Raw genomic sequence first — 22,477 nt, forward strand, 5'->3', positions numbered from 1 at the left:
TGCGACTTAATTCTCATACAAATCCTACTTCATATTGCTCCCTCCTTTCATCTGTGTATTATCGTCTTATCTTTCCTCCACCACAGATACAATGACCCAATCCCAATCCACCAACGAACTCCCCACGGCGGTTGACTTTAGCCACCATATCAACTTACGCTCCCGGGCGCGTCATCCAAGCCCCCTCAAGGACATTATTCGGTTTATGGCCGTTGAAGACATGGTCAGCCTGGCAGGAGGTATGTTACAAGTCAAGCTATGTGTTTTTATTGTCCTGTCTCGATTAGATGCCCCCATCTTCTGGATTTTGTTTCCGCTTGTGACATATTTGCTGCTGCTATGACCCGTTTGCCCTCCCTATTCAATCCTTTGTCTTATGACCATTTGGCATCCGTTCTCTTGTCCATAGTATATTGGTCAATATTCCAATATCTGGCCCACCAAGAGGCCAACTACATAACCTCGGTGAACTGAGTAGTTTTGGTTGTACGCTGCTGGAGTGACTGGCATCAGCTGAACACATATACACCTTCTGACACGGGTTTTTAGGCCTTCCGCACCCATCTTTCTTCCCTTTCCACAGAGTCACCATAACCGCATCAACTCCAACAGCCGAGAATAGCACCTGCTCGCTCGAATTGCCCCTTGAGGGTTTCTTGCAGTATGGGTCGGGATCAGGCAATGCCCAACTACGTGCCTGGTGCCGCGAGTTTACCCAACTGGTGCATAGCCCGGCATACGCAGACTGGGAAGTGCTGCTGCATCCAGGAAACACCAACGCATGGAGTAAAGTAGTCGGCCTGTTGTGCGAGCCAGACGACTACATCCTGTGTGAGAGTTACACCTATCCTTCCGCGCAGGCCTTTTGGATCCCCCTGGGTAACAAGGCGGCCCCGGTTCCATCAGACGCGGAAGGCATGTGTGCTGATGCTCTCGCCCAAACATTGCGCGATTGGGATGATACCCACCCTGGCGCTCGGCAGCCGCGCGTGCTTTACCTTGTCGGTGTCGGTTCAAACCCATCCGGCGTTACGATGAGCATACAACGTCGACGAGACATTTACGATGTGTGTGTCGAGTACGGTACGGCTGACCATGTGCACTACTGACTCTACGCCACGGGCTGACAATTGAGCAGATGTCATTATTGTTGAGGACGATCCATACTTTTTCCTGCAGTATCCGGAATACAATGCTAGTCAGGTCGCCATGGACGACCCTGAACTCGTCGGAAACGATGAGTTCTTGAGGTCCTTGACACCGTCAATGCTCCAAATCGACCACCAGGGCCGTGTCATCCGGTTGGAGTCCTTTAGTAAGACACTGGCACCGGGTCTGCGGCTCGGCTACTTTGTCGCTAATCCGGTGTTCACGGAGCGACTGCTTCGTGCGACCGAAGTCGAGACCCAGGATCCATCCGGCCTCTCACAGGCGCTTACCCTCCGCTTGATGCAAAGCTGGGGTATCGACGGCTATCTTGGATGGCTGCAGGGGCTAAGTGTGGAGTACCGTTACCGACGTGACTGGATGATTGACGCCTTTTCGCAGCATTTCCGCCTTGAGGACGCGGCGGAGGATAGCAGAGCCCTGGTGGCCCACCTTGGTGACATTCCTATTTTCTCCTTCGTACCACCGACCGGTGGTATGTTCATCTGGGCCTGCTTTTATCTGTCGCAGAACTCTGCCTTTAAGAAGCTACGGCACGATGAGAACGTGGTTGATCCGGAGCAGACTGTGGCCGACCAGCTTTGGCGGCAGTTCGCCGAGGCCAAAGTAAGTAAAGTACAGGTTGTTTTGTAGACAATCCAGAGGACGTATTGACAATCACTTACAGGTCCTCCTGACCCCGGGGTCTTATTACCACCCCTGGGAGGGGCCGGACAAAATTACAACCCACGCGCGCGGAGCCACACCCTCGACGACCAACTTTCGGTTTTCCTTCTCCATGACGACGGTATGAGACCCTGTCAAGACTATCTGATTGAATGAGCTAACAGCGGTACAGAAGGAAGAGATGGAGCGTGGTATTGCACGAATGGCTCGAGTGATACGGGCGTCGTGGAAGCTTGACCAGTTAGTAGGTTAAATCCGTCTTAATAGAAAAGACCATATATAGTGCTGCATCAATACCTAGTCCAGTTGGTATAATAATTACATACCATGAAAATGAAGTGTTACATTCATACCCCCCTGGTCGCACACTTCATAGGTTTCACCCATGTAAGATCCAGGGTAGGAAGCAAGTTTCGCGGTCGGCGACTGCCTGCACTGCAAACCTAGCATGTCCACGCAGCATATCCACCCTTGCTTATCGGCCACACTATCTGTTTATCAAGATATTACCAATCTCACAGACTGCGGATGAGATCCGAACCAACAGTGGGGTCTTCCTCTCTCGCTCCTGAGTTAACACATAGCAGGCTACGCAAAGAAGACCGCAGTGGGCATAACGCGGAAGATATCATCGGATCACAGACCGTATGCGCTAAGGATATCCTACGGTATCTACCTGCTGAGATCACCATCATCGTCTGCTTCGGGCTCCTGTGTTGTCACTCTCGGGTTTGTATCATGGTACGACCGTCGTTAGCATACCCTCATGACCGCTAACCGGGCCCGGCCAGGCTACCAAGCTTCGAAAACCCCTTACTTCATCTATTTGTACTCAGCGGCGAAACCTAATGACCATAACAGCCTTGTTCAGCGTAGCCCATCACTAAGTTTACACAAAAATTGGCAACCGTGTCGCATTCGCGCATATTTATTGCGAAGGTACATGCGGGTATTGCACACCACTGCTAAAGACCATTGAAAACCATGTCCGCAGTAGATGGTGAAAAGAGCTCCCACAGCCCATCCAGAACGGGCAAAGATGGAAGATGAGCGCTCGCGTCTGCCCGGGGGTGTTGCAAGAGCCGCTCCAGGATCGCCCTGCCACGACTCGCGCAGGGCCACACGCACTCCAGCTCGATCAAGGATTGTAACGCCTGATAGACGTCAGTGAGGCCCGCGGCTGGCTGATCGCTCTGTGGGTTCTCCATGGTCCACAGCAGAATACCAGAGATAGTAAGATACTGCACGCAGAAGGCGAGGTGATGGGATGGAGGCACCCGCTCGCGGATTAGCTCTGCAGCCTGGATGCAGCTCCGCGCCGCGCTGATGCACTCGCTACTCGGATCGGTGAGGGTGGACAGAGTTTGACCGACAAGAGGCCTAGCCGGTAACATGTTTAGTCATCTTTGAACATTGTATCGGGGCTCGGACGTTGACTGAATGAAGAAACATACCGATACAAATTCATGATGATAGCTGAGTGAAGGATAAAAACGATAAAGCACATGGTGAGACTGGGTCCCGTCTGGATCCGGTTGGCGGAAAATCGGATCTCATCCGGTAGCTGCTGTAACCAATGCTCCAATTCATGAACCAGCCGGTCGACGGCCGGTCGCAGATGTTGCCAGCGCGCTGTCCATGTCTCTCTTCGCACTGGCGGCGACCCGTGTAGGCGATGCACTTTGGCAGCTATCTGACACAGGCGAGTGAAGGCGACGAACCCAGCCATGGGCGAGCTGTCTCCGTCGGCCGAGGGCAGCTCGCAGCAGCAATCTTCCAGGTTGGCGGCCATGGGACGACCGAGGCAGATGGAAGTAAGGCTGTATGCACGGTCAGAATCAATTCTATCTTTTTTCTCCTAGTTCTTTATGTATTCCACCATGCCCTTACGCCTTTTGTTGAAGCAGGGAAATTGAAATTTGGGGGAACTACCAGTCGAGTGTAAACAAGCCCCACCATACCCTTTGGGCGACTTGCGCGTCGGCATCGTGGTCGCTAGTGGAAACATGGGCATCCTTCTGCAGTTCTACCGTTAATCTGACAAGCACGAGTTCAGTAGTGACAGTGCACAGGGTGTTGGTGACATACCAGGCTGGCGATATGGAGGCCCAAATCTTGGGCGATGCGGACTGCCTGACCCACCAGACGCCAGCTCTGGGCCACGGTATTCCAGCCGGCAGAGCACACGGCCAGCAGGCCCAGACACTGGGCTTGCTCCAGAAACACTTCACCGCTGGAGGCCCAGAAAAGCAGAAGAGCCCTTTGGTAGTAGTCAATGCCTACCAGCCCCGTAGCACCGGGTTCGCGTGGCAGTAGCCCGGAGGCGCAGGCGCAAACAGCAAAGAAGACGGAGAGGAAACCGCGTTCTACAGGACTTCCCGGAGTCATGGCGCGATACTGGGAAACGAATCGGGTCTGGTCTAGGATAGGAAATGTATAGTGTAACTGGTCAAAGTAAATTCCGACAAGGAGATCTGCTACATACTGGGGGGGACGGGCCAGTTCGTTCGCCGATGGCAGATAGGGGAGCTCGGGCCAGACCCGTCCATGCTGGAAGAAGGGCATTTCGATTGAGGCCTGGGGGATCGAAGCTTGAGCTGAATTGGGCGAGCGATCTGGAGACGGTGACAACCCCTGCACTGCCTCAATAACCAGATTATTGGCTGCACCGCCAAGGTATCTGGAAGGAATTCATCAGCGATATAACTCATGCTGTGATACGTGCTATTCATAAACAGACCGCAAACGCCCATAGGAGTCAGGTACCATATGCCCGACACGATCCCGCGATTTGTAAGATGTGGGAGTTGGCGGGGCATCTAGGTGATCGGTGCCAGGAATATCATCCTCCGTCTCCATATCCTCTTCTGTTGGGAGGGATCTGGTCCTTGACTCTGACCGTGAGTCACAGTTCGAGGCCGGGTTAAGTGGTAATCCCGTTCGGTTGTTGGTGTCGCGAATAGCGAGGATACATTCCGATAGCGTCTGGGTGAGGCCCTCAAGCCGCAGTCCCAACGCCTCAATATTCCGGTAATGCTTGTCCAAAGAGCTGGCATCGCGTCGGCTGGCCGCCGCATTATCGTTACTATCGGGATACTCGCATTTCTGGTTGCGCGACTGGCAACCATGGCATGACTCCTCCCCGTCACATTTAACCTGCGAACGGGTCGAGATTAGCAGAATCCCCGGAGCAGGGAAGAAGAAAAATCAAAGAGGTTAGTACTAGGACACTACCTTCTTCCGCCGGCAAGCAAGACACGCCTTCCAGACACGTCGGTCAGACTTTCTCTGCATTGGTGAAGCCATGAAGAATCAACGTTGAGACACAAGGGGGTGCGCAGCAGTTTCATCGCGGGGAACATAACTTTGCGGGGAGAAGAGGGGAAGCAAATCCCCAGCTAAAATCGTTATCAGACTTTGGTTATCGGGGCAGTTGCTTATCACGGAGTTTATCATACATGATCAGTGCATTGACTCGTAACGAGTTCCTTAGTTCAGTTGTCTGCTATCTATCAGTTCTCACGTTGATAAATGTCATTCGGTCGCACTCGGCCAAACACAGCATAATCATCCGGCCTCCTCGTGAACTTGCCCGTAATTTCACAGCAGCGGCGATTCTATACGCATGACGAGACACAGGGTAATAATCGCTTATAATTAGCTCTCATATCAGATATTGAAGATAGCTTCATGGGACTAGACTACAATACAACAGAGCTTGAAGGGTTCAGCAACTGAAACCGGATCTCGGGCCGTGATCCGACCCTATTTGCCATTTATATACAACAATCATCTGAACAACCCGCAGTATTGATCAGCCCTACTACCACTACTCGCAACCAACCACTACAGATACCACTTCAGAAAGGATAGACCCACTTTTTACTACCATGGTGTCTTCTATTGCTTCGCCAGTTGTGTCCACAACTGGAAAGACGCGACTGCAGGCCTCACTAGAGCGTGCGACCGCGCGGCAAGGGCCGTCCATCGGACAGTGGCTGGAATTTCCGGGCTACTCATTAGCACGCACTGTAGCACCTCTAGGGGCAGATGTACGTGCAGTTTGTCTCACATTCTACTCTCATAATCAGTACTGATACTGAATTAGTGGGTATTGATCGACTGTGAGCATGGGGACATCGATGACAAGGCCATGTACCTGCAGGTCGGAGCCGTCTCCTCAGCTGGGGTGTCGCCCATCGTGCGCATTCCCGCCTCGGAGCCCTGGATGATGAAGCGCGCCTTAGACTGCGGCGCCCACGCAATAATGGTGCCTATGTGTGAGACCAAGGTCCGTCAAATGCCCGTCCCTCATGGCTGCCATTCCTTCCTCATCTTAACATCCTGCCAGGAACAAGCCGAGGCTATTGTACGAGGGTGTAAATACCCCTCTTCGCAGTGGCCCCAGGGGTTGCGGGGTGCAGGTGCCATGTTTGCTCCGGCTGCCTTCAATCAGAGCGGGCGAGAGTACCTGACTCACGCCAACGACAACGTGGTCATTATCGTGCAGATTGAATCGCGGATGGCAGTCGAGAATTGTGCTGCCATTGCGGCAGTTCCAGGCATCGACATGCTCTTCGTTGGACCCAATGACCTGGCCTCATCCCTGGGGTACTTTGCCTTGGATCACGCCCAGATTGCTGAGGTCCAGGGGGCCACGAATCGCGTTCTGAAAGCCGCCAAAGATGCTGGAAAATATGCTGGTCACTTTGCCCTTTCGGCAGATGTGGCCGCGGCCAAATACCACCAGGGTTTTGATTTTGTCAACTCTGGAGCGGACATTGTGGCCTTGACTTCCTGGATGTCGGGAGAACTGACCAGGTTGCGCCGACTCACAGAAATTAGCGCTACCAAACCGAGTCCTCAGTAAAGACGGAGTACTTTGGTGCTTTTTAAACGGATTTGACAACCTTAATCATAGCGACTGATCCAGCACAGGATAGAATGTCTCTCTCTTATTTCTTTTATTGGTCTTTCTGATGTTGGAAGGAAAAGGAACAGCTATAAGTTTATTTCCTTGTTTCGGTGGCCCAACCTCACTTGATACGCATTTTATTAGTGCTAGGTTCGTGACATCCTCTCCAACCGGAAGACCTTGTGCCACCCAGGTCCACGAGGAGCGGAGAATACATCGACGATACCACCCAAAGCCATGCAATGCGATACCTCAGCTCACCACAGATAGTGCGGACTCCGGTGAGTAAACCAGTCATTGTCTCGGAGCTGTTATATAGCTAATGCCGGAACACAGCTGCACTTGCATTTGGGGGTACGGCATTGAACACAGGGATTCGCATAACGTATGCCGGTCATCCTGCCCATACCTCTACTCAGCTGTATTGCGCACCTCCCAAACTGTCATATCCTTGAAACCAAAATCCTCAACCGTGACGTAATCAGCTGCCTGAGGCCCCAGATGAAGAATTCTTCCGAATATTTTAATGATGTAAAAGAAGGCCCTCGTATAGGAGAGTGCCAGAATGAGGCTTCTCATGGTCCAGATGCCCCAAGCGGTTTCGGGATTAATAAGATGTGGCATACCAGGTGCCAAATGCTGGGCCTCCTCGACAATAGGTCGCATTTGCTCATCGTACTGTGCCAAGGCAGATGGAAGGTCTGGGCTCTCTCCCTTGATGTAGGGTTGGAGGCAACCCGCTAGTTTATATGCCGCGCTAAAAGCCAACGTTGTGCCCAGACCCGAAATGGGTGATGCACAATACCTTTCTATGTCTTAGTCGGGAGCATTTCAGGAATACCAGCCGACCACAGCTGTGATAGTGTAAGGGTCGTCAACTTACCCAGCGTCCCCCAGAAGCACTACCCTTCCTTTACTCCAGCTGTCCATCTTCACCTGCGATACCGCATCGTAGTAGAAATCATCAGTTGCCTTCATTTCCCGAATGATTCTGTCGCACTCCCACCCGGCGCCGTGAAAGTATTCCTCCAAGAGTGCCTTTTGCTCCTGAATGCCGCCACTCCTCTTCGTCGCCACATCGACGAATCTTGGATCCTTATCATTGACCACATACATGAGGATCGTGGACCTCATGCCGAGACCGTCTGGTCGTAACATAATGCCTCGTCGCCCAGGGGCATGGAACCACCGCCTCCAGTTGTCATCGTGTTCCTCTCGCGGAATGCTGAAGAAGCCCGCGAACATACCCAACCGCTTCAGTCGGATGTTTTCCCCTTCTTCACCCCAAACCATCTTCCGCGTCCTGCTCTGCATGCCATCTGCTCCCACCAAGAGATCGAAGCTTCTTGTTTTCCCGCTCCTAGCAAAGCGCACATGCACCTGGCTTCCGTGCTGCTGGATCTCCTCGAGAAAATCACCAAAGATGTACTCGATCCCAGCGGCGCCGTCGCGTTGTGCTTCCGCGCTAATACGCTGGCTATTCTTCCAGCATAGCTCAGCCAGCTTACCCCTGAGAATCTCTATGTCGCTTGTTCCTGTCTGTATAGTACCGGTTCTATCTGCTGGATTCTCCGTCCAAATTCGATTACTCTCATCCACCATGCGGACCCCCTCCTCCCCCGTGGTTGAAGCTCTGATTTGGGCCTCCAGTCCGAGCTTGCGGATGATGGTCACGCCTGCGCCACGAATATCAATGTTCTGGCCGCGCAAATGAGCTTTCTGGTTAGACTCGCGCTCCAGAATGGTTATCCGAGGCTTTTGGGCTGCGGGGATGTCGGCGAGCAGCAGAAAGGACGCTAATGTGGGTCCTGCGATGCCACAGCCGACTATCAGGATGCTCAGAGATGCCATGTCGGTGATGTAAAGTATAGATAGCTATTGTACTTGGAGAAGGATCAGATAGCCAAGACCGACAGAGTCTTGGATGCCGGGAGAGTGTGAGCCTTCAGCCACGTGATATCAGCATGGCTGCATGTTTAGCGCCGTGCGAATTGTCGGTCAGGCCTTGAATCCCTGTCCCTTGCGGTTGATTGGTGGAGTAGCTGAGAATTCCCTTCCTTTCGGTGACACTCCTTTCTGAGAATGGTCTGACCCGTTAGTCCTGTTCTAGTGTAAGGATAATACAACACCGTTTAGTGTGACCCCTTCACAACAGTCACCCTGATCCGTTCGGTTATCATCGGATCCTCATTCTATCTACCGCCGATATAAGTAACCTGGAGCATTTATCCCCTGTCTTCCTAAAGTGTGCACTAGCTCCTGTGTCGGAAAACGGGCGACGCTCTCGGTCAGCGCGGGGTACGCCAGGCTTGATTGCCCCCCTATAGCCCGTTCCTTCGTTTAGTAGCATATGTCTCAGACTCTAGACACTAATCTATCCCAGTAAACAGGACGCGACCGTATCAGACACTGCTCGCAAAAGCCCCATCTTGAGTTATGCTCGGCAATGGTCATTCAAGACATTGTAACGAAGTCAATGTGCGTATAAATAAAACATTTGCCTTCCTTCAAGTACTGTTTATACAAGTCGAAGTACTAAGTGCTATCATGCTTGGGATGATAGCTGGTGAAGGTACTGACTATAGATATGTAACAATGTGAAAGTCTCTAAAAAAGAGGGGAAACTGAACAGAACGAGTAACAGCTGAAAACGCACTGTATGAGGGAGGCATGGGCTAATAACCCATTAGTAACGATAATGATAACTTATGTCATGAACCATCCGCAGATTGGAATCAACATATTGTAATTTAGCAATTACTATCAAGAGGTCGGCTGCAAGACGACAATGTTTTTGATTTCTAGAATTGCTCACTTGTCCAACTTCAACGGGTCTAGGTGCCGCATGCTATCATGATAACGTCCTGCCTGCAATTACAAGCTACACGATAATATGACCATCCTACTCCACCTCTTTCAATCTGAGTTTAACATTGTTCTTTATATCTACGAGAAGCATGTTGCGGGCGTTGCCTGCCAATTTCCAAGACAAATAGTGAATCCCCTTTCGAATCATATCACTTATTTCAGATATATCACGTCCTCAGGTCATATTGACTTTAAACGTTCGACGAGCTATCAGGCTGGTGGCGATAGATATTCTGTATACAGCAACCCCGCCAACCCCTCAAAGCTAAACGGGGTTTAACCCCACACGACGTAGCGGGTGCATTATGATGGTCTTCTCAACAGTTACTTCACACTTTGGCATGAACTTGGCACGTCACTCATATGCTTCAACATCCTCAACAGCAGTCGATGACAAAGCCAAGGGAGGCAGTGCTGCGCCGAGAGCATCGAGATATGGTAGACCCGTTATCTATCCAACTTTAACCGCGATAATGACAAGCTGGCTGGCAGCACTGAGACCTATCCACAATAAACCTCTCATCTTGAAGGCTCTCACTCTATCAATGCTTTGAGCCGGTTGACCCAGGCATCCAGCGCGTCGGCTCTTGTCCATTACTTTTGTAAAGCGGCGCGGCGAGACATTGGGAGGTTGTGGTCTAATAGCCTTTCCGCGTATCGTTCATGCCGCATCATTGTACCATGGTTCACTCTCTGCACAGAAGTATATAGCACAGCCTCAATACATCAGTGGCTATCGAGACCTACCTATACACCATAAGAGCAACGATCCAATTTTGTGTTCAATAGCTCCATCCATTATTTCTTTCCTGAAATGCTGCAAACATGAGTACTCCTGATCTTGACAACTCGGAGGAAACTGAGAGCCACGCGATTCCATCCTCCGCCCCTGGCCTCGGAGCGGAAAACGGGCCCGAAGGCGGCAATTGTTTTGCTTTTTCGCCAACCCAGCTAAACGACTTGTTCAATCCAAAATCGCTGGAAGCTTTCTGCTCTCTGGGCGGACTTTATGGACTCGAATTTGGGCTACGAACTGATTTAGCTACCGGGCTACAGTCGGATGAGTCCGTTCTGTCAGGACGTATTTCGCTCGAGGAAGTGAAGCAAGTCGCATTAGCAAAGACAACGACATCACAACGACCGCTCCTAAGCAATCAATCTCGTCTGGCCACAGGGAAAACACATGGCCTGCCATTCCACGATCGCATAAGGGTTTTCGGGCGCAATGTATTGCCAGTGACAAAACGAAAAGGGTTTGGACGATTGCTATGGGATGCCTACAATGACCGAATAATTCTACTTCTCACAGCAGCTGCAGTTGTATCACTGTCGTTAGGCATCTATGAAGCTGCTAGCGGGCAGTCGCAAGTAGACTGGATTGAGGGGGTGGCTGTTTGCGTGGCAATATTCATTGTTGTCTCAGCCACGGCTGTGAATGACTGGCAGAAGGAAAGACAATTTGTTCGTCTGAACAAGTTGGTACGCTTTATCTCAGTAGTCCCGCTTGCTGCATGTGTCTGAGCTAACCAGAGTAGAAAGTTGATCGTGAAGTTCGTGTCATCCGCTCCAGTCAGTCCATCATGGTCCATATCCATGATCTGACGGTCGGAGACGTCGTGCATCTCGAGCCCGGAGACTGTGCACCAGCTGATGGAGTAGTGGTGACATCTTATGGGCTACGGTGCGACGAATCAATGGCGACAGGCGAGTCGGATCATGTTGAAAAGCACACGGGCTTCGAGGCTTTCGATTGGATTGCCGCCAAAAGCTTAACTGAAGATATGGATCCATTCATTATCTCGGGAAGTAGGATCCTTGAGGGCCTGGGAACTTATCTGGTGCTGAGTGTCGGGCCTAACTCCACTCATGGGCGAATTATGGCCGGTCTTGCTGTCGAAAGCGACCCAACGCCTCTTCAGGTCAAGTTAAGTCGCTTGGCAAAATGGATAGGCTGGTTCGGACTTGGGTAAGGCCTACTCTCACTCTTGCTCTGGCTATGACGAAGTACTAATCAGGGCGCTCGACAGGGCAGCTCTATTGCTATTCTTTGTACTTCTGTTTCGCTTCCTAGCTCAGCTGCCCGAAAACGATGCACCGTCCACAGAAAAGGGTCAGATCTTCATGGACATTCTCATTGTTGCGGTCACGGTAATTGTTGTCGCAATCCCAGGTATGTTGATTAGAGACCGGTCGAACTAATTCATGCAACGACGTCGTACTGACTTCTGTTAGAGGGGTTGCCACTCGCCGTTACCTTAGCACTAGCTTTTGCGACGACACGTATGCTCAAAGAGCAGAATCTGGTTTGGCAACTGCGCGCGTGCGAGACCATGGGCAATGCAACCGTCATCTGCTCGGACAAAACCGGCACCCTCACACAAAATAAAATGACAACTGCTCTTGGCATACTGGGCTTCGCGGACGCCTTTACACAGTCAGGTACAACCGCCTCCAGCGTGGAACAAGCTGCCTTTAGCTTTCCAGAAGCCATCGGTCGATACCCTGTAGCCTTCCGCGATCTACTTATCAAGAGCATAACCGCGAATTCCACGGCCTTCAGAGAAGAGCGAGATGGCCGGATGGAGCTGGTAGGAAATAAAACAGATATCGCACTTTTGCACCTGGTGCAGGAGCACCTCGGGGTACATGACATCAGTCGAGAGCGGGCAGATATCGATACTATACAGGTCTATCCGTTCGATTCTGCTCGCAAAGCAATGGCGTTGGTGTACCATGTGGACGAATCAGGGTGCCGTGTACTTGTAAAGGGGGCAGCAGAGGTGGTTCTGAGAGAATGTACTTCCGTTATCACTCCAGGGTCCTCTTCACATGAGGATATATCCACTCAGCAGATAAGTGGGACCGACTTTGAAACGTTGGGTGAGGCGATCAGGAAATATGCCTCTGCATCGCTACGCACAATAGGACTCGCATATCGTGATATCCCAATCGAACTAGTCGCTGGGGATAGTCGCCAAGAAATGGCCAGCCTTGGGTTCGAGGAGCTTTTTCGAGATATGACATGGATTGGGCTCTTTGGGATCCATGATCCCTTGCGACCGGAGGTAAGGGATGCAATACAACAGTGTCACTCGGCTGGGGTCAAGGTTAAGATGGTGACAGGTAAGTAAATTCTCACAATTTCGAACTCATGTTGACGTTCCTGCGTCTTAGGTGACAACCTTAACACCGCATTGGCGATAGCAGAATCCTGCGGTATCAAAACGGCTGATGGTGTTGCTATCGAGGCGCCAGAGCTTCGTAAACTTGATGAGACTGAATTGGATATTATCATGCCGCGCCTTCAAGTGCTGGCTCGCTCATCTCCAAGTGACAAACAGCTTCTTGTAAACCGTTTGAAGCACCTGGGTGAAATAGTTGCCGTGACTGGTGACGGGACAAATGATGGTCCGGCGCTCAAGTCAGCCGATGTTGGTTTCTCAATGGGACTGAGTGGAACTGAGGTGGCTAGAGAAGCGAGTTCAATCATCCTTCTGGATGATAACTTCCGATCTATTGTCACCGCGATTGCCTGGGGCCGGTGCGTCAATGACGCTGTGGCCAAATTTCTGCAGGTATGGTTTGTTCAAGCTGGCGGCCTCCTAGGTACGAACAATTTTAACAGCTTACCGATGCAGTTTCAATTAACGGTGAACATCACAGCGGTATGCTTGACTGTTGTGACCGCCATATACAACAGCTCCAACGAGAGTGTTTTCAAGGCAGTGCAATTGTTATGGCTGAACTTGATCATGGACACTTTCGCAGCCCTAGCTCTGTAAGTATATGTTTTGCCCACTGTGAGCCTCCCTCAACACTGTTGACTGACCTCAGAGCAGAGCGACCGATCCCCCAACGCCGGAGATACTACAACGTCCCCCCACTCCCCGGAATGCATCATTGTTCACAGTTACCATGTGGAAGCTAATGCTCGGACAATGCATCTACAAGCTGGCGCTGTGCTTCACACTCTATTTTGCAGGGGACAGGATATTGAGTTTGGACATGGATGATCATAATGAAAGACTGCAGCTCAACACCATCATCTTCAACACTTTCGTATGGATGCAGATTTTCAACGAATTTAACTGCCGCCGGCTAGACAACAAACTCAATGTCCTTGAGGGTGTTTGGAAAAATCGGTGGTTCATCGTGATAAATTTTCTGATGGTGGGCGGTCAGATACTCATCGTCTTCGTGGGCGGCGCGGCATTTGGCGTCGTTAGACTGAGCGGCACCCAGTGGGCAATCTGTCTTGGATGTGCGGTAGTCTGTATTCCTTGGGCAGCCGTGCTCAAGTTCATCCCGGACAAGTATGTGGCTTATGTTTTGAGATGCTCTGGTTGGTGTCTCTTCGCTATTCTTCGCCCATTGAAGAGGGTAGTACAAATCCTGGGACGGGCGGTCAGGCAGACCGGTTTCTGGTCCCTGATACACCGATGGCGCTTGGGCAAGCATTCTACGAAGAGTCACGCCGATGAGGAAACTGGGAACGGTCTGCATTCGACCATTTAGCAGCTTTTGAGATCGTGGGCATGCAGAGACCCGATTGGGCTACCTATTTCTCGAGAGTATATACTAACTGCAAGATACTTTAAGGCTATTGGGTTAGCATTATCGGTGCGAGGGAAAGGTCTACTCACATCTGCGTGGTTTATCCAGTTTGGGGTTCCAGTACAAATGATTAATCTGAGCGGCGTCGCTTATCTGTGTCGTGATGTCTGCGAATAAAGGTCTAAGAGATACTACTAACTACTATATATATTTGACCGCCGGAGACCGTAGGAAAGGGATACATTCCCCGCCACCATAACCCCCATCCAGATCCCCTCTGAGAATAGATACGTACTAGTCATATGATAGTGTTCCTATTGTAACCGAGCAGATGTCATTATCTCTGCTTATCACATCACATGAAAATCATTGTGTTGCAACTGGGTAGTTACCAAGTCATAGTTCATGTAGTTAATTAAGCTAACCTCCACTAATCCAGTTAGGGTGGGTTCGCTGGCCATCCGAGTCACTGAGACTAGACCCCGTTGGGACCCCGCCTCCGCTAGGTTCTCCTGCGTAGATTGTCCCCTGGTCAGCCTTCTCTCTCCCCTCCCAACATGACTCATTGGCAATCGTACAACACTTTCGAGGCATACAATAAGAAAGAGCGGATGGCCGTTATTCTTCCCCTGACCATCAGGGCCTCCCTGAATTTCTCCAATTGTGAATACATCCACGATGGCTGTCGACCCCTCGGTGTTTACTCCCTGGTTCGGCCCGCAACAGGCGGCAAACTACTTCCGCTCTCTAATTTCCGACGAGATTTCACAGACACAGGTCTTGGACATCAACCGTTATCTACTACGTTGTGTTCATGACGGAGGAATAACACCTAAGATCTTTGCCGTGTGGCTATTTCTTGCCCATCCAAAATTTCCTTGCATCCTTGAAGCCGCCCTGCGCGACGAGGCCTCGCGTGGTGTGCGAAAGACCGGCATAAACGTGCTGAAATGTGCCTTGAAAACAGACCGGTGGTGGAAGAACGGTTGGGAGGCAGTTGGAGGCACAGCCGGTCTACAGGATATCTTTGAGAAGATAAGCATCCAGGAGGCTAGGAGCCTGGCAAGAGCCATCGGGTCGTGCTCGAACACCACTGATCCTCTCCTGCGGCAGGCAATCGATGAGCTGCTTCATCGTTTGCTGCCCGGTTTCTTCAAGTCTTCGTCGACGCAATCTTCCGGCGAGTCTCAACAGCTACTCAAGTTGGAGGACGTAATCTCGTTATGTAACCTGTCCAGCGACGCCACTCTAATGAAAGTCTTCTCAACGCCCCTGCCCGACGATGTCACGGGCTCCCTGATGCGACAACTGCTTAACTCTCGTATGTCGCTGCTAAGGGATATTGCTGTCGGGGAATTTCCGGTCCATCCTCCGCTCCGCAAGCGTTTACTGGACCAGCATCTCGCTGCGCTGCTTACATCGGTTATACCCTACGAGTCGCGGTTTGGTCAAGACAGGCAAACCGGCTTCCCGGCGATCGATTTTACCTTGGACCTTTTAGCTGGCGAGTTTGATGTTTCTGAAAAGTCGCGAGTGGTCAGTTGGCATGCGCGCATTCGGTGCATCGATATGACTCTCACAATCTCCCGCCGCCGAAGAGTGCCTTTCGACGCTATTTTTGCCTTGCTTCAGCGTGTAATCCCAGACCTGGGGCATTTAGAACGGACGCTCACCCATTGGGTGCCGCTCATACATTCATTGATAGAATTGTGGGTCATCGCCGCCTTTCCAGACGCACATCTACAGTCGATATCGGATGCGCCTGTTGCTCGTTATCGGGAGCGACTGCATCCATCTCGGCCACAAACGAGCCACAGAGATTCTTTGGAGGCAATGCTTCGAACAGCCTTTTGCACCTTATCATCCAATCAGTTTCAACATTGCCTCCGAACCCTTCTACCCAAAACCGTTCCGGAAGCCAGGCTTCCCTTACTCAAAATTCTATGCAAGAACCTGCAACACCTGAAAATTGATCTGGAGAAGCCTACGCCGTCAGTGAAGGAGCACAAGCTTGCCCCATGGAGTTGGTCGTTCCTCATGTCTCTCCCCAGTCGCGATGCAAGATGGTTACTTGAGCGCGCCAAACTGTTATCGCCGAATCATAGTTTGGTCAATCCCTTCGTCTTCGAGTGGCCAGCGAGTGCAGGGAATTCGTCATATTTTCGGGACGCCTTGATCCGAGTCCACTTCGACGCCATGGACAGAGAAGCAGCCGATTCTGTTAATTCAGTAGCCCGTGAATGTGAGCCATTCTTTCCCGCTAGACAAAGAGTATTGCTGATGCTTGTGCCCTGTCCAGTGATTGAAGACGTGAAGCTTAAGGCTGTAAAAGCCCGTGATCCTGAAGATCGGCTTCAGTGGGCAAAACTGACGATCACTATCGCAAAGAGGAGCCGAGATATTCGCCTTGTGCAAGATGTCATCTATTGGACATCGCGCTTCGTGCGGGATCCGGTATGTTCGTTCCTTACTTCATAATGTATGTGCAGATCGCTAACAAGACATATCTCTCCAGTCTGTGAGACCAGAGCTCGCCAGAAGGATTTATCGGGAGGATGTTGCCTCCGTTCTATCGTGTGTGATGTCGCCAACCGCAGAGGACCTCGCGGCTAAAGTATCCATTGCTGACGAGGTGGTCTCTCATCTCCTGGAACAGGCGCTTCTAACTGCGCAAGAACCGTGGTATCGAATCAACCAGGATCGAGGATTTGGCCAGCTACTTAAGCTCGTCGTTTCTAGCAGGATACATGCGGTAAAGCGCTTGTGTTTCCGTGGTCTAGGCAGTGAACAGAATGTGGTGGACACGCTATTCAAAGGGATAGTGCCAATACTGCTCCGATATGAAACAGTGGGTAGTACGGAAGGATACGAATCCCTTGGCTGGGGACAGTTGTCTGGCCCGCTTTCAGAACTCCATTGCCCGCCTAACCCACCAGTCTCGATCCTAAAGCTCTTGGATTCGCTTGCACAGCACCGAGACCATCTTTGGGTCAAACAGCGTGGCCTTCGGATCCCACAAGCTGAGACTTTGCCCGAGGGCCTACCACGAGGTCTACCGCTTCAATATCTCCTTCCTTCACAGGAATGGACGATCGCGGTGATGAAATCGGAAGGGCCTAGCGCCTTTGTCTCGCAAAGAGTGATGGAGGTTGTCCTCTCCAATCCTGGTCTACTCCTTCAAAAGGTAAAGGAGGACGGCCGCAAACAGTACTTGGTGGATAGTTTGAGGTTTGCAATCGAGGCTTACCTCGGTCATCTACCGGTTGCTGACCGGGGCAAAAGATTACTGGAGATCTGGAGTCATTACTCGGAAAAAATTCCGTCTTCTGCAGGCCACCTGGGGGACATCAAGGAATACATGTGCTCTTTGCTGAGATTCACAAGCTTACGCAAATTAGAGAGGATCATCGACCCTCCCCAGTCGCCTTCTCTTGATATATTCAAGAATATGTCACGTGACTCAATCAGCATTGAATGGGAGCCCCGATCAACCAATGTGCAACAAAATGCACAAAACCGTTGGGAGGGTTCACTATTACAAGTTCGATTTTTGGCCGCAAAGGAGGACTGGCCTCTGGAGAGAATGTTGGCAACTCCCAATCTCGGCACCTGGTCGCCAGTGCGTGAGAAGCCCAAGACCTTGAAGATATGGTGGCCCAAATATAGTCCTCGGACTCTTCCGTGTCAGTACCGAGAATCTCTCATTGCGTCTGCCCTTTTGTTTCTCAATAGCCTAGCCCAGAATACGGACCGCATATTGTCCAAGCCATTCCCTGAGAATACAGATATCCTTCGGTATCCACCAGTGCACCTGGATTACGACTTTTTGTCCAGCATCGACGACCAGAAAAAAGCAGCAACTGCAGCAATTGATCTCCTTAATTGCTTGGTCAAAATAGTACCATCCACCCTGCTGTACCACCTTTCGCTGTCCTTCTTAGAAGCTCTCCATGTGCTTGAAAGCGTATCGCCAAATTATGCGCTAGTGCAGCGCCTCGCTTTCAAATCAATGGCGCTGGTGCGGCGCTCAGACAGGCCTGATCTGGCTGCGAAACTAGGCATGAAAGCGCTCCAGCTATTTCCGGAAGCATCGTCGTGGCACCGGATGGCATTACCTTCCTCGTTGACTAAGGTCCTTAGTCGCGCCAATGCGGACCGGGTAATGCAAGATTTCACTACGTATGTCTTCAAAGCACTAGAAGAGCAGAACCAGCGAACAAGCCAGAGAACTGGTACTGCACAAGCAGAAAAACGCATAATAAAAATCACAACAGTGAAAATGCTGGCGACTATGCTGGCTGAAAGCAGATCTGGCGCGTCACCCCTCTCCGCCATTGAAGCCTTGAAGAACCTCTTTCACGCCAGCAACCACATCGATGTCCGGGTAGCAGTGTGCACGGCTATACTAGAAATTGTTGGAGAATACGATGATTGTGAACAAGCTTACGAAGCATTTACATCGCTCGCACCCTATGCCGCAGTGCCCAGCGAAACCAGCGCCTGTGAATCTTGGTTGCAGTCAGAGAACGCGGAGCTTCCAAGGGTGGATTGGCAACGGCCTCTTTTCGATCTTTTTATCAATAAAGCCTACGGGATGCTGCCTCCAAGGTACCATGAGCACTATACATACAAGGCGCTTCTACCCCTCCTTGATGAATTGACAAGGCAACATAACCGGTGGATGCGCCAATTTCTTGCTCCACTTGATCTTACGCCCGAGGAGCGGTCTGTGACTGACTTTGGCCCTTTTGAGCCAGATATGATACAAAGAATACTGGAACGCTGGTATGAGTACCTGCCTCGGGAATTCCTTGTCAGATACCGCGCTTGGATTATAAGCTATCTTGATTGCATGCGGCTCCGGAACGTCGACGATAAGATGACCGGGAAAGATGCATCATGGAAGACATCTGACTCATATTCTCACTGGACTAGGTGGTTCGGCGCTCATGCTGGAATAAAATCTTTCCATACGTTGCTGGGAAAGATTGATGCCAAGGAAATCACCAAGGTTCCAAATGGGATAACCCGCGAAGATCTCGCGGATGTGATCATGGCGTGTGCGGAAACCTTTCTTCGAAACCCCTTCAAGCTGGTGTCCTATCAGGTCGACGTGTCCCTGGACCGGATTATGAATCTACTTTCGTCGCTGGGGATTACCGACACCAAACGTCGAACTCACGTTTTGCCAATTGCAGAACGAATAGTAGCATTCGCGCAGGGGTTGCGAACCGTGGAGTGGAGCTACGACCCACATCGTAGCCCACCCGTCCTCCCCTCGAGCTTCCAACTCCATACCATGCTTCTTCCGTTTCCTCAGTTCTACAAAACCGATCCTTTCCGCTACATCAGGTTTGTGTCCAGCACGTTGGACTTGGTCCAGGAATGTGTCTGCTTTGACACATACAAGGCCGACAGCGCTGCTCTCCACGAGGCGATGAATCACGTCACAAAAGAGGATGCGCGCCAATGTGCACTGGAATTTGGCCAGCGGTATGACTCCAGCGCAACTACGCTTGTACAGTACGTGAGGGTAGATTTAGCCCACGTTCTGGCACTAAAATGCAGCATGCACAGGGACGAAAAGGATTTGAGAGGACGAGCAATGATGCTGCTGTGGAGGAACAGCCCAAACGAGTCGATACGGTCGATTGGGTGGTCCATATTCCCCAAAGCCTTGTAACCTGACATTGAGACAGACCTTTTCCCGCATGTACTCTTAATCCCCCAATGATATAAGTGACGAATTTCGGCAATGGTCTCCGACGTTAGTAAATCAATAGGGTATGCATAGACGCAGCTAGCCAAAAGCAAATGGCACGCGTACTGCCAGGATATCAATTCAAGCAGGCAAGCAGTGGAAAAAGGTGCGGCTTAGTAGTAAACTGGCCTCCAAAAAGACGTAGAGATGGCCGGTGTAGCAAAAAGTAGCCCAGGCACAAGACTCGAACTTGCGACCTCACGAGAAATTGGTTTAATTTAGACGTGCGCTCTGCCAATTGAGCTAGCCCGGGGGGGTTGTTGTTTGAGAATGCGGGAACTGGCTCATGTAGCGGGCCACGATTTGCAAGCCCTCAGACTGTGGCATGAATACACAGCGTTCCAAGTAAGATACAGCCCAAGAAGAAGTAGCTATTGAAGTTTCGATACTTCATTTTCGGTTGCAATACGTCAAAAAAATAATTGTGCCAGTCCATATGCATGACGGTCGTAGACCCCTCAACATGGTGGGCGTTGCGTTGCAACCAACGAGACGAGTTTTACGCGGCAGATCAGGCTGTAAGCCTCAAAAACACCTGTCATCAGAATTAAACAAGGGTGTGGCTCCGCTGATTATAGTCCATTCATTGCGATCGAAGAGGTTTGTGCGTCGGACGTTGACGTTCATCTTTGCTGCCTGGACATAATTTGGCCCCAACGCACCGGCGCTGTATGAATGAAGGAACGGTCTCTGTCCATTCCAGGCACAGGTTCGTTATTAGTTCATCCTTAGGGGTTCTTGGGTTGATGGAGTAAACTTGGATCCAGACCGCGAGTCAGCCCTTCTGGGGGACGCAAGAAAGGAGGGAGCTGGTAGACTGATAAGTGCATTCGGCGTCGGACAGTCAGCGGGATACACGTGCGTGTACTAATGGACGAAGACGACGTCGTCTACTTGGAACCCCTACAGCGGCTCAGGGTGAGCCCAGTTATGCGGTCGTATTTGGGGGTTGTGCATGCGCATGGCGAAGATAGAATTTGACGGAGAAGATTCAAGCGGTCGAGTCGATGGTTTATTATTTCGGTGTCGCCACTGAGTGCAGCATAGAACGAATCCCGGCTGATGAGCTTCCAAGCCTTCTTCAGATCTCCAAACAAGACTTCTGCCCCTTTATATCAGCGATAGATCAATGCTGCGATCGTTTGTATCTTGTTGGAGTCTATTCATATATTGAAGTGTGCGACCATGAGGTCTGAGTGATGAAAGGATGCGATACTGTTCCTATGGTCCCCTCTTGGCGTAGCCGCCACCTTGGGTTTGAAGTATTCGCAGTGGGCTATTACTTTGAATAAGCATTACGAATGTGTAGCAGTGCCATATACATTCTTTAAGTAGCGCAGGCGGGCATCAATTCACGTTCACCGTGGATTCAGTGGTCCCCTAGACATTCATACCCGATAGCCTATTCATAGGCTATACAGGCACGTGACGCAACCAGTATCCCGAGGGATACTTTAAGTTAACCAGATGCGAGCGATCATGGGAAAGCTTCCATCCCATCATCTTCTTCATTTCTAGCCTGCATCATGAAAGCTATCCGTCTTCATCCTGCTTCGCCAAATTCCACATCCTATTCACCAGCTAACCCGGCTCCTTCCACCGCCCTTCGGCTGGACTGTGATGTCCCCATTCCAGAACCCTCTGCGCCCGGAGAGCTTCTCATCCGCGTCAGAGCAACAACCGTCATTCGGGACATGCTCACTTGGCCGGAGGCCTACTCACATGAGTATGCCATCTTGGGCAACGATGTGGCCGGCATTGTGGTGAAGGTGTTCTCGTCCGCAAGCCAGTTCAAGCCCGGCGACGAAGTTTTTGGCATGACCAATGCCACCCGGGCAGCTACCTGGGCCGAATACACCATCGTCAAGGAGGATGAGGTAGCCCGGAAGCCCACTACGTTGACATTCGCCGAGGCAGCGGCAATTCCCCTCAGCGCACAAACTGCCTACGAGGCCCTCTTTGACCACGCGCAGATTCCTCGACCGACGATGGAAGATTTACTGTCCCAAACCGCTACGAAAAAAGGGTACTCTGTGCTGATTACTGGTGCCGCCGGTGCAGTGGGCGTGTATCTTGTGCAGTTAGCCGCAGCCGCAGGGGTAAAAGTTGTCGCCGCTAGCAGATCCAATGCTCGCAATCGCGAGTTTCTCCAAGCCCTCGGGGCCGACGAAGTCGTGGAGTATAGCATGCTGGACGATTGTCGCGGAAAGTTCGACGTCATCGTCGATACCGTGGGCGGGGAAGTATTGGAAAAATGCTGGGAGTATGTCGCCGGCACAGGAGTGCTGATCTCAGTGGATTCGGCAAGCTTCAACTTCGTAGAGGAGCATGAGAAGCGTGGACTTCGGAAGGCCGGTGTACACGCGCTATTCTTCATTGTCCGGGGCAGTCCGGATGCTTTGCATTTTCTTGCAGAGGTGGCAAGTCATGGAGTCGTCCGGCCTCTCGTGGCAGACATCTACCCACTTGTCCAAGCACCTGAAGCGTATGATGTAGCGAATGGGAGGGCATACGGGCGTGGAAAAATAGTCCTTGCCGTTTGAGAT

General features: G+C 51.2%; 7 protein-coding genes across 7 annotated transcripts; 5 read left to right on the forward strand and 2 right to left on the reverse strand.

The window, feature by feature from the left end:
• Positions 1-91: 91 nt before the first annotated feature.
• AKAW2_21604S (aminotransferase-like domain-containing protein) lies at positions 92-2,086 on the forward strand (the record flags this gene model as incomplete). The annotated part of the gene is made up of 5 exons (XM_041686447.1): positions 92-239; positions 550-1,083; positions 1,139-1,773; positions 1,835-1,954; positions 2,006-2,086. The coding sequence occupies 5 exons, from the start codon at positions 92-94 to the stop codon at positions 2,084-2,086; spliced, it is 1,518 nt and encodes a 505-aa protein (XP_041540430.1).
• A 712-nt stretch (positions 2,087-2,798) lies between these two features.
• Positions 2,799-5,139, reverse strand: AKAW2_21605A (uncharacterized protein; the record flags this gene model as incomplete). Its single annotated transcript, XM_041686448.1, has 6 exons — positions 2,799-3,213; positions 3,288-3,653; positions 3,766-3,851; positions 3,922-4,513; positions 4,574-4,989; positions 5,068-5,139. The coding sequence occupies 6 exons, from the start codon at positions 5,137-5,139 to the stop codon at positions 2,799-2,801; spliced, it is 1,947 nt and encodes a 648-aa protein (XP_041540431.1).
• A 584-nt stretch (positions 5,140-5,723) lies between these two features.
• On the forward strand, positions 5,724-6,703 carry AKAW2_21607S (HpcH/HpaI aldolase family protein; the record flags this gene model as incomplete). Its single annotated transcript, XM_041686449.1, has 2 exons — positions 5,724-5,885; positions 5,942-6,703. 2 exons carry the CDS (start codon positions 5,724-5,726, stop codon positions 6,701-6,703), a joined length of 924 nt encoding a protein of 307 aa, XP_041540432.1.
• Positions 6,704-7,159: 456 nt separating this feature from the next.
• Positions 7,160-8,599, reverse strand: AKAW2_21606A (uncharacterized protein; the record flags this gene model as incomplete). Its single annotated transcript, XM_041686450.1, has 2 exons — positions 7,160-7,553; positions 7,632-8,599. 2 exons carry the CDS (start codon positions 8,597-8,599, stop codon positions 7,160-7,162), a joined length of 1,362 nt encoding a protein of 453 aa, XP_041540433.1.
• A 1,842-nt stretch (positions 8,600-10,441) lies between these two features.
• pmcC (putative calcium transporting ATPase (Pmc1)) lies at positions 10,442-14,131 on the forward strand (the record flags this gene model as incomplete). Its single annotated transcript, XM_041686451.1, has 7 exons — positions 10,442-11,095; positions 11,152-11,582; positions 11,644-11,786; positions 11,849-12,739; positions 12,791-13,191; positions 13,255-13,394; positions 13,456-14,131. 7 exons carry the CDS (start codon positions 10,442-10,444, stop codon positions 14,129-14,131), a joined length of 3,336 nt encoding a protein of 1,111 aa, XP_041540434.1.
• A 717-nt stretch (positions 14,132-14,848) lies between these two features.
• AKAW2_21609S (uncharacterized protein) lies at positions 14,849-19,853 on the forward strand (the record flags this gene model as incomplete). Its single annotated transcript, XM_041686452.1, has 2 exons — positions 14,849-16,624; positions 16,686-19,853. The coding sequence occupies 2 exons, from the start codon at positions 14,849-14,851 to the stop codon at positions 19,851-19,853; spliced, it is 4,944 nt and encodes a 1,647-aa protein (XP_041540435.1).
• A 1,604-nt stretch (positions 19,854-21,457) lies between these two features.
• Positions 21,458-22,474, forward strand: AKAW2_21611S (NADP-dependent oxidoreductase; the record flags this gene model as incomplete). The annotated part of the gene is made up of 1 exon (XM_041686453.1): positions 21,458-22,474. The coding sequence occupies one exon, from the start codon at positions 21,458-21,460 to the stop codon at positions 22,472-22,474; it is 1,017 nt and encodes a 338-aa protein (XP_041540436.1).
• Between the last annotated feature and the right edge of the window lie 3 nt (positions 22,475-22,477).

The sequence above is a fragment of the Aspergillus luchuensis genome, chromosome 2, assembly GCF_016861625.1.
Source record: "Aspergillus luchuensis IFO 4308 DNA, chromosome 2, nearly complete sequence".
Classification (NCBI taxonomy): domain Eukaryota; kingdom Fungi; phylum Ascomycota; class Eurotiomycetes; order Eurotiales; family Aspergillaceae; genus Aspergillus; species Aspergillus luchuensis.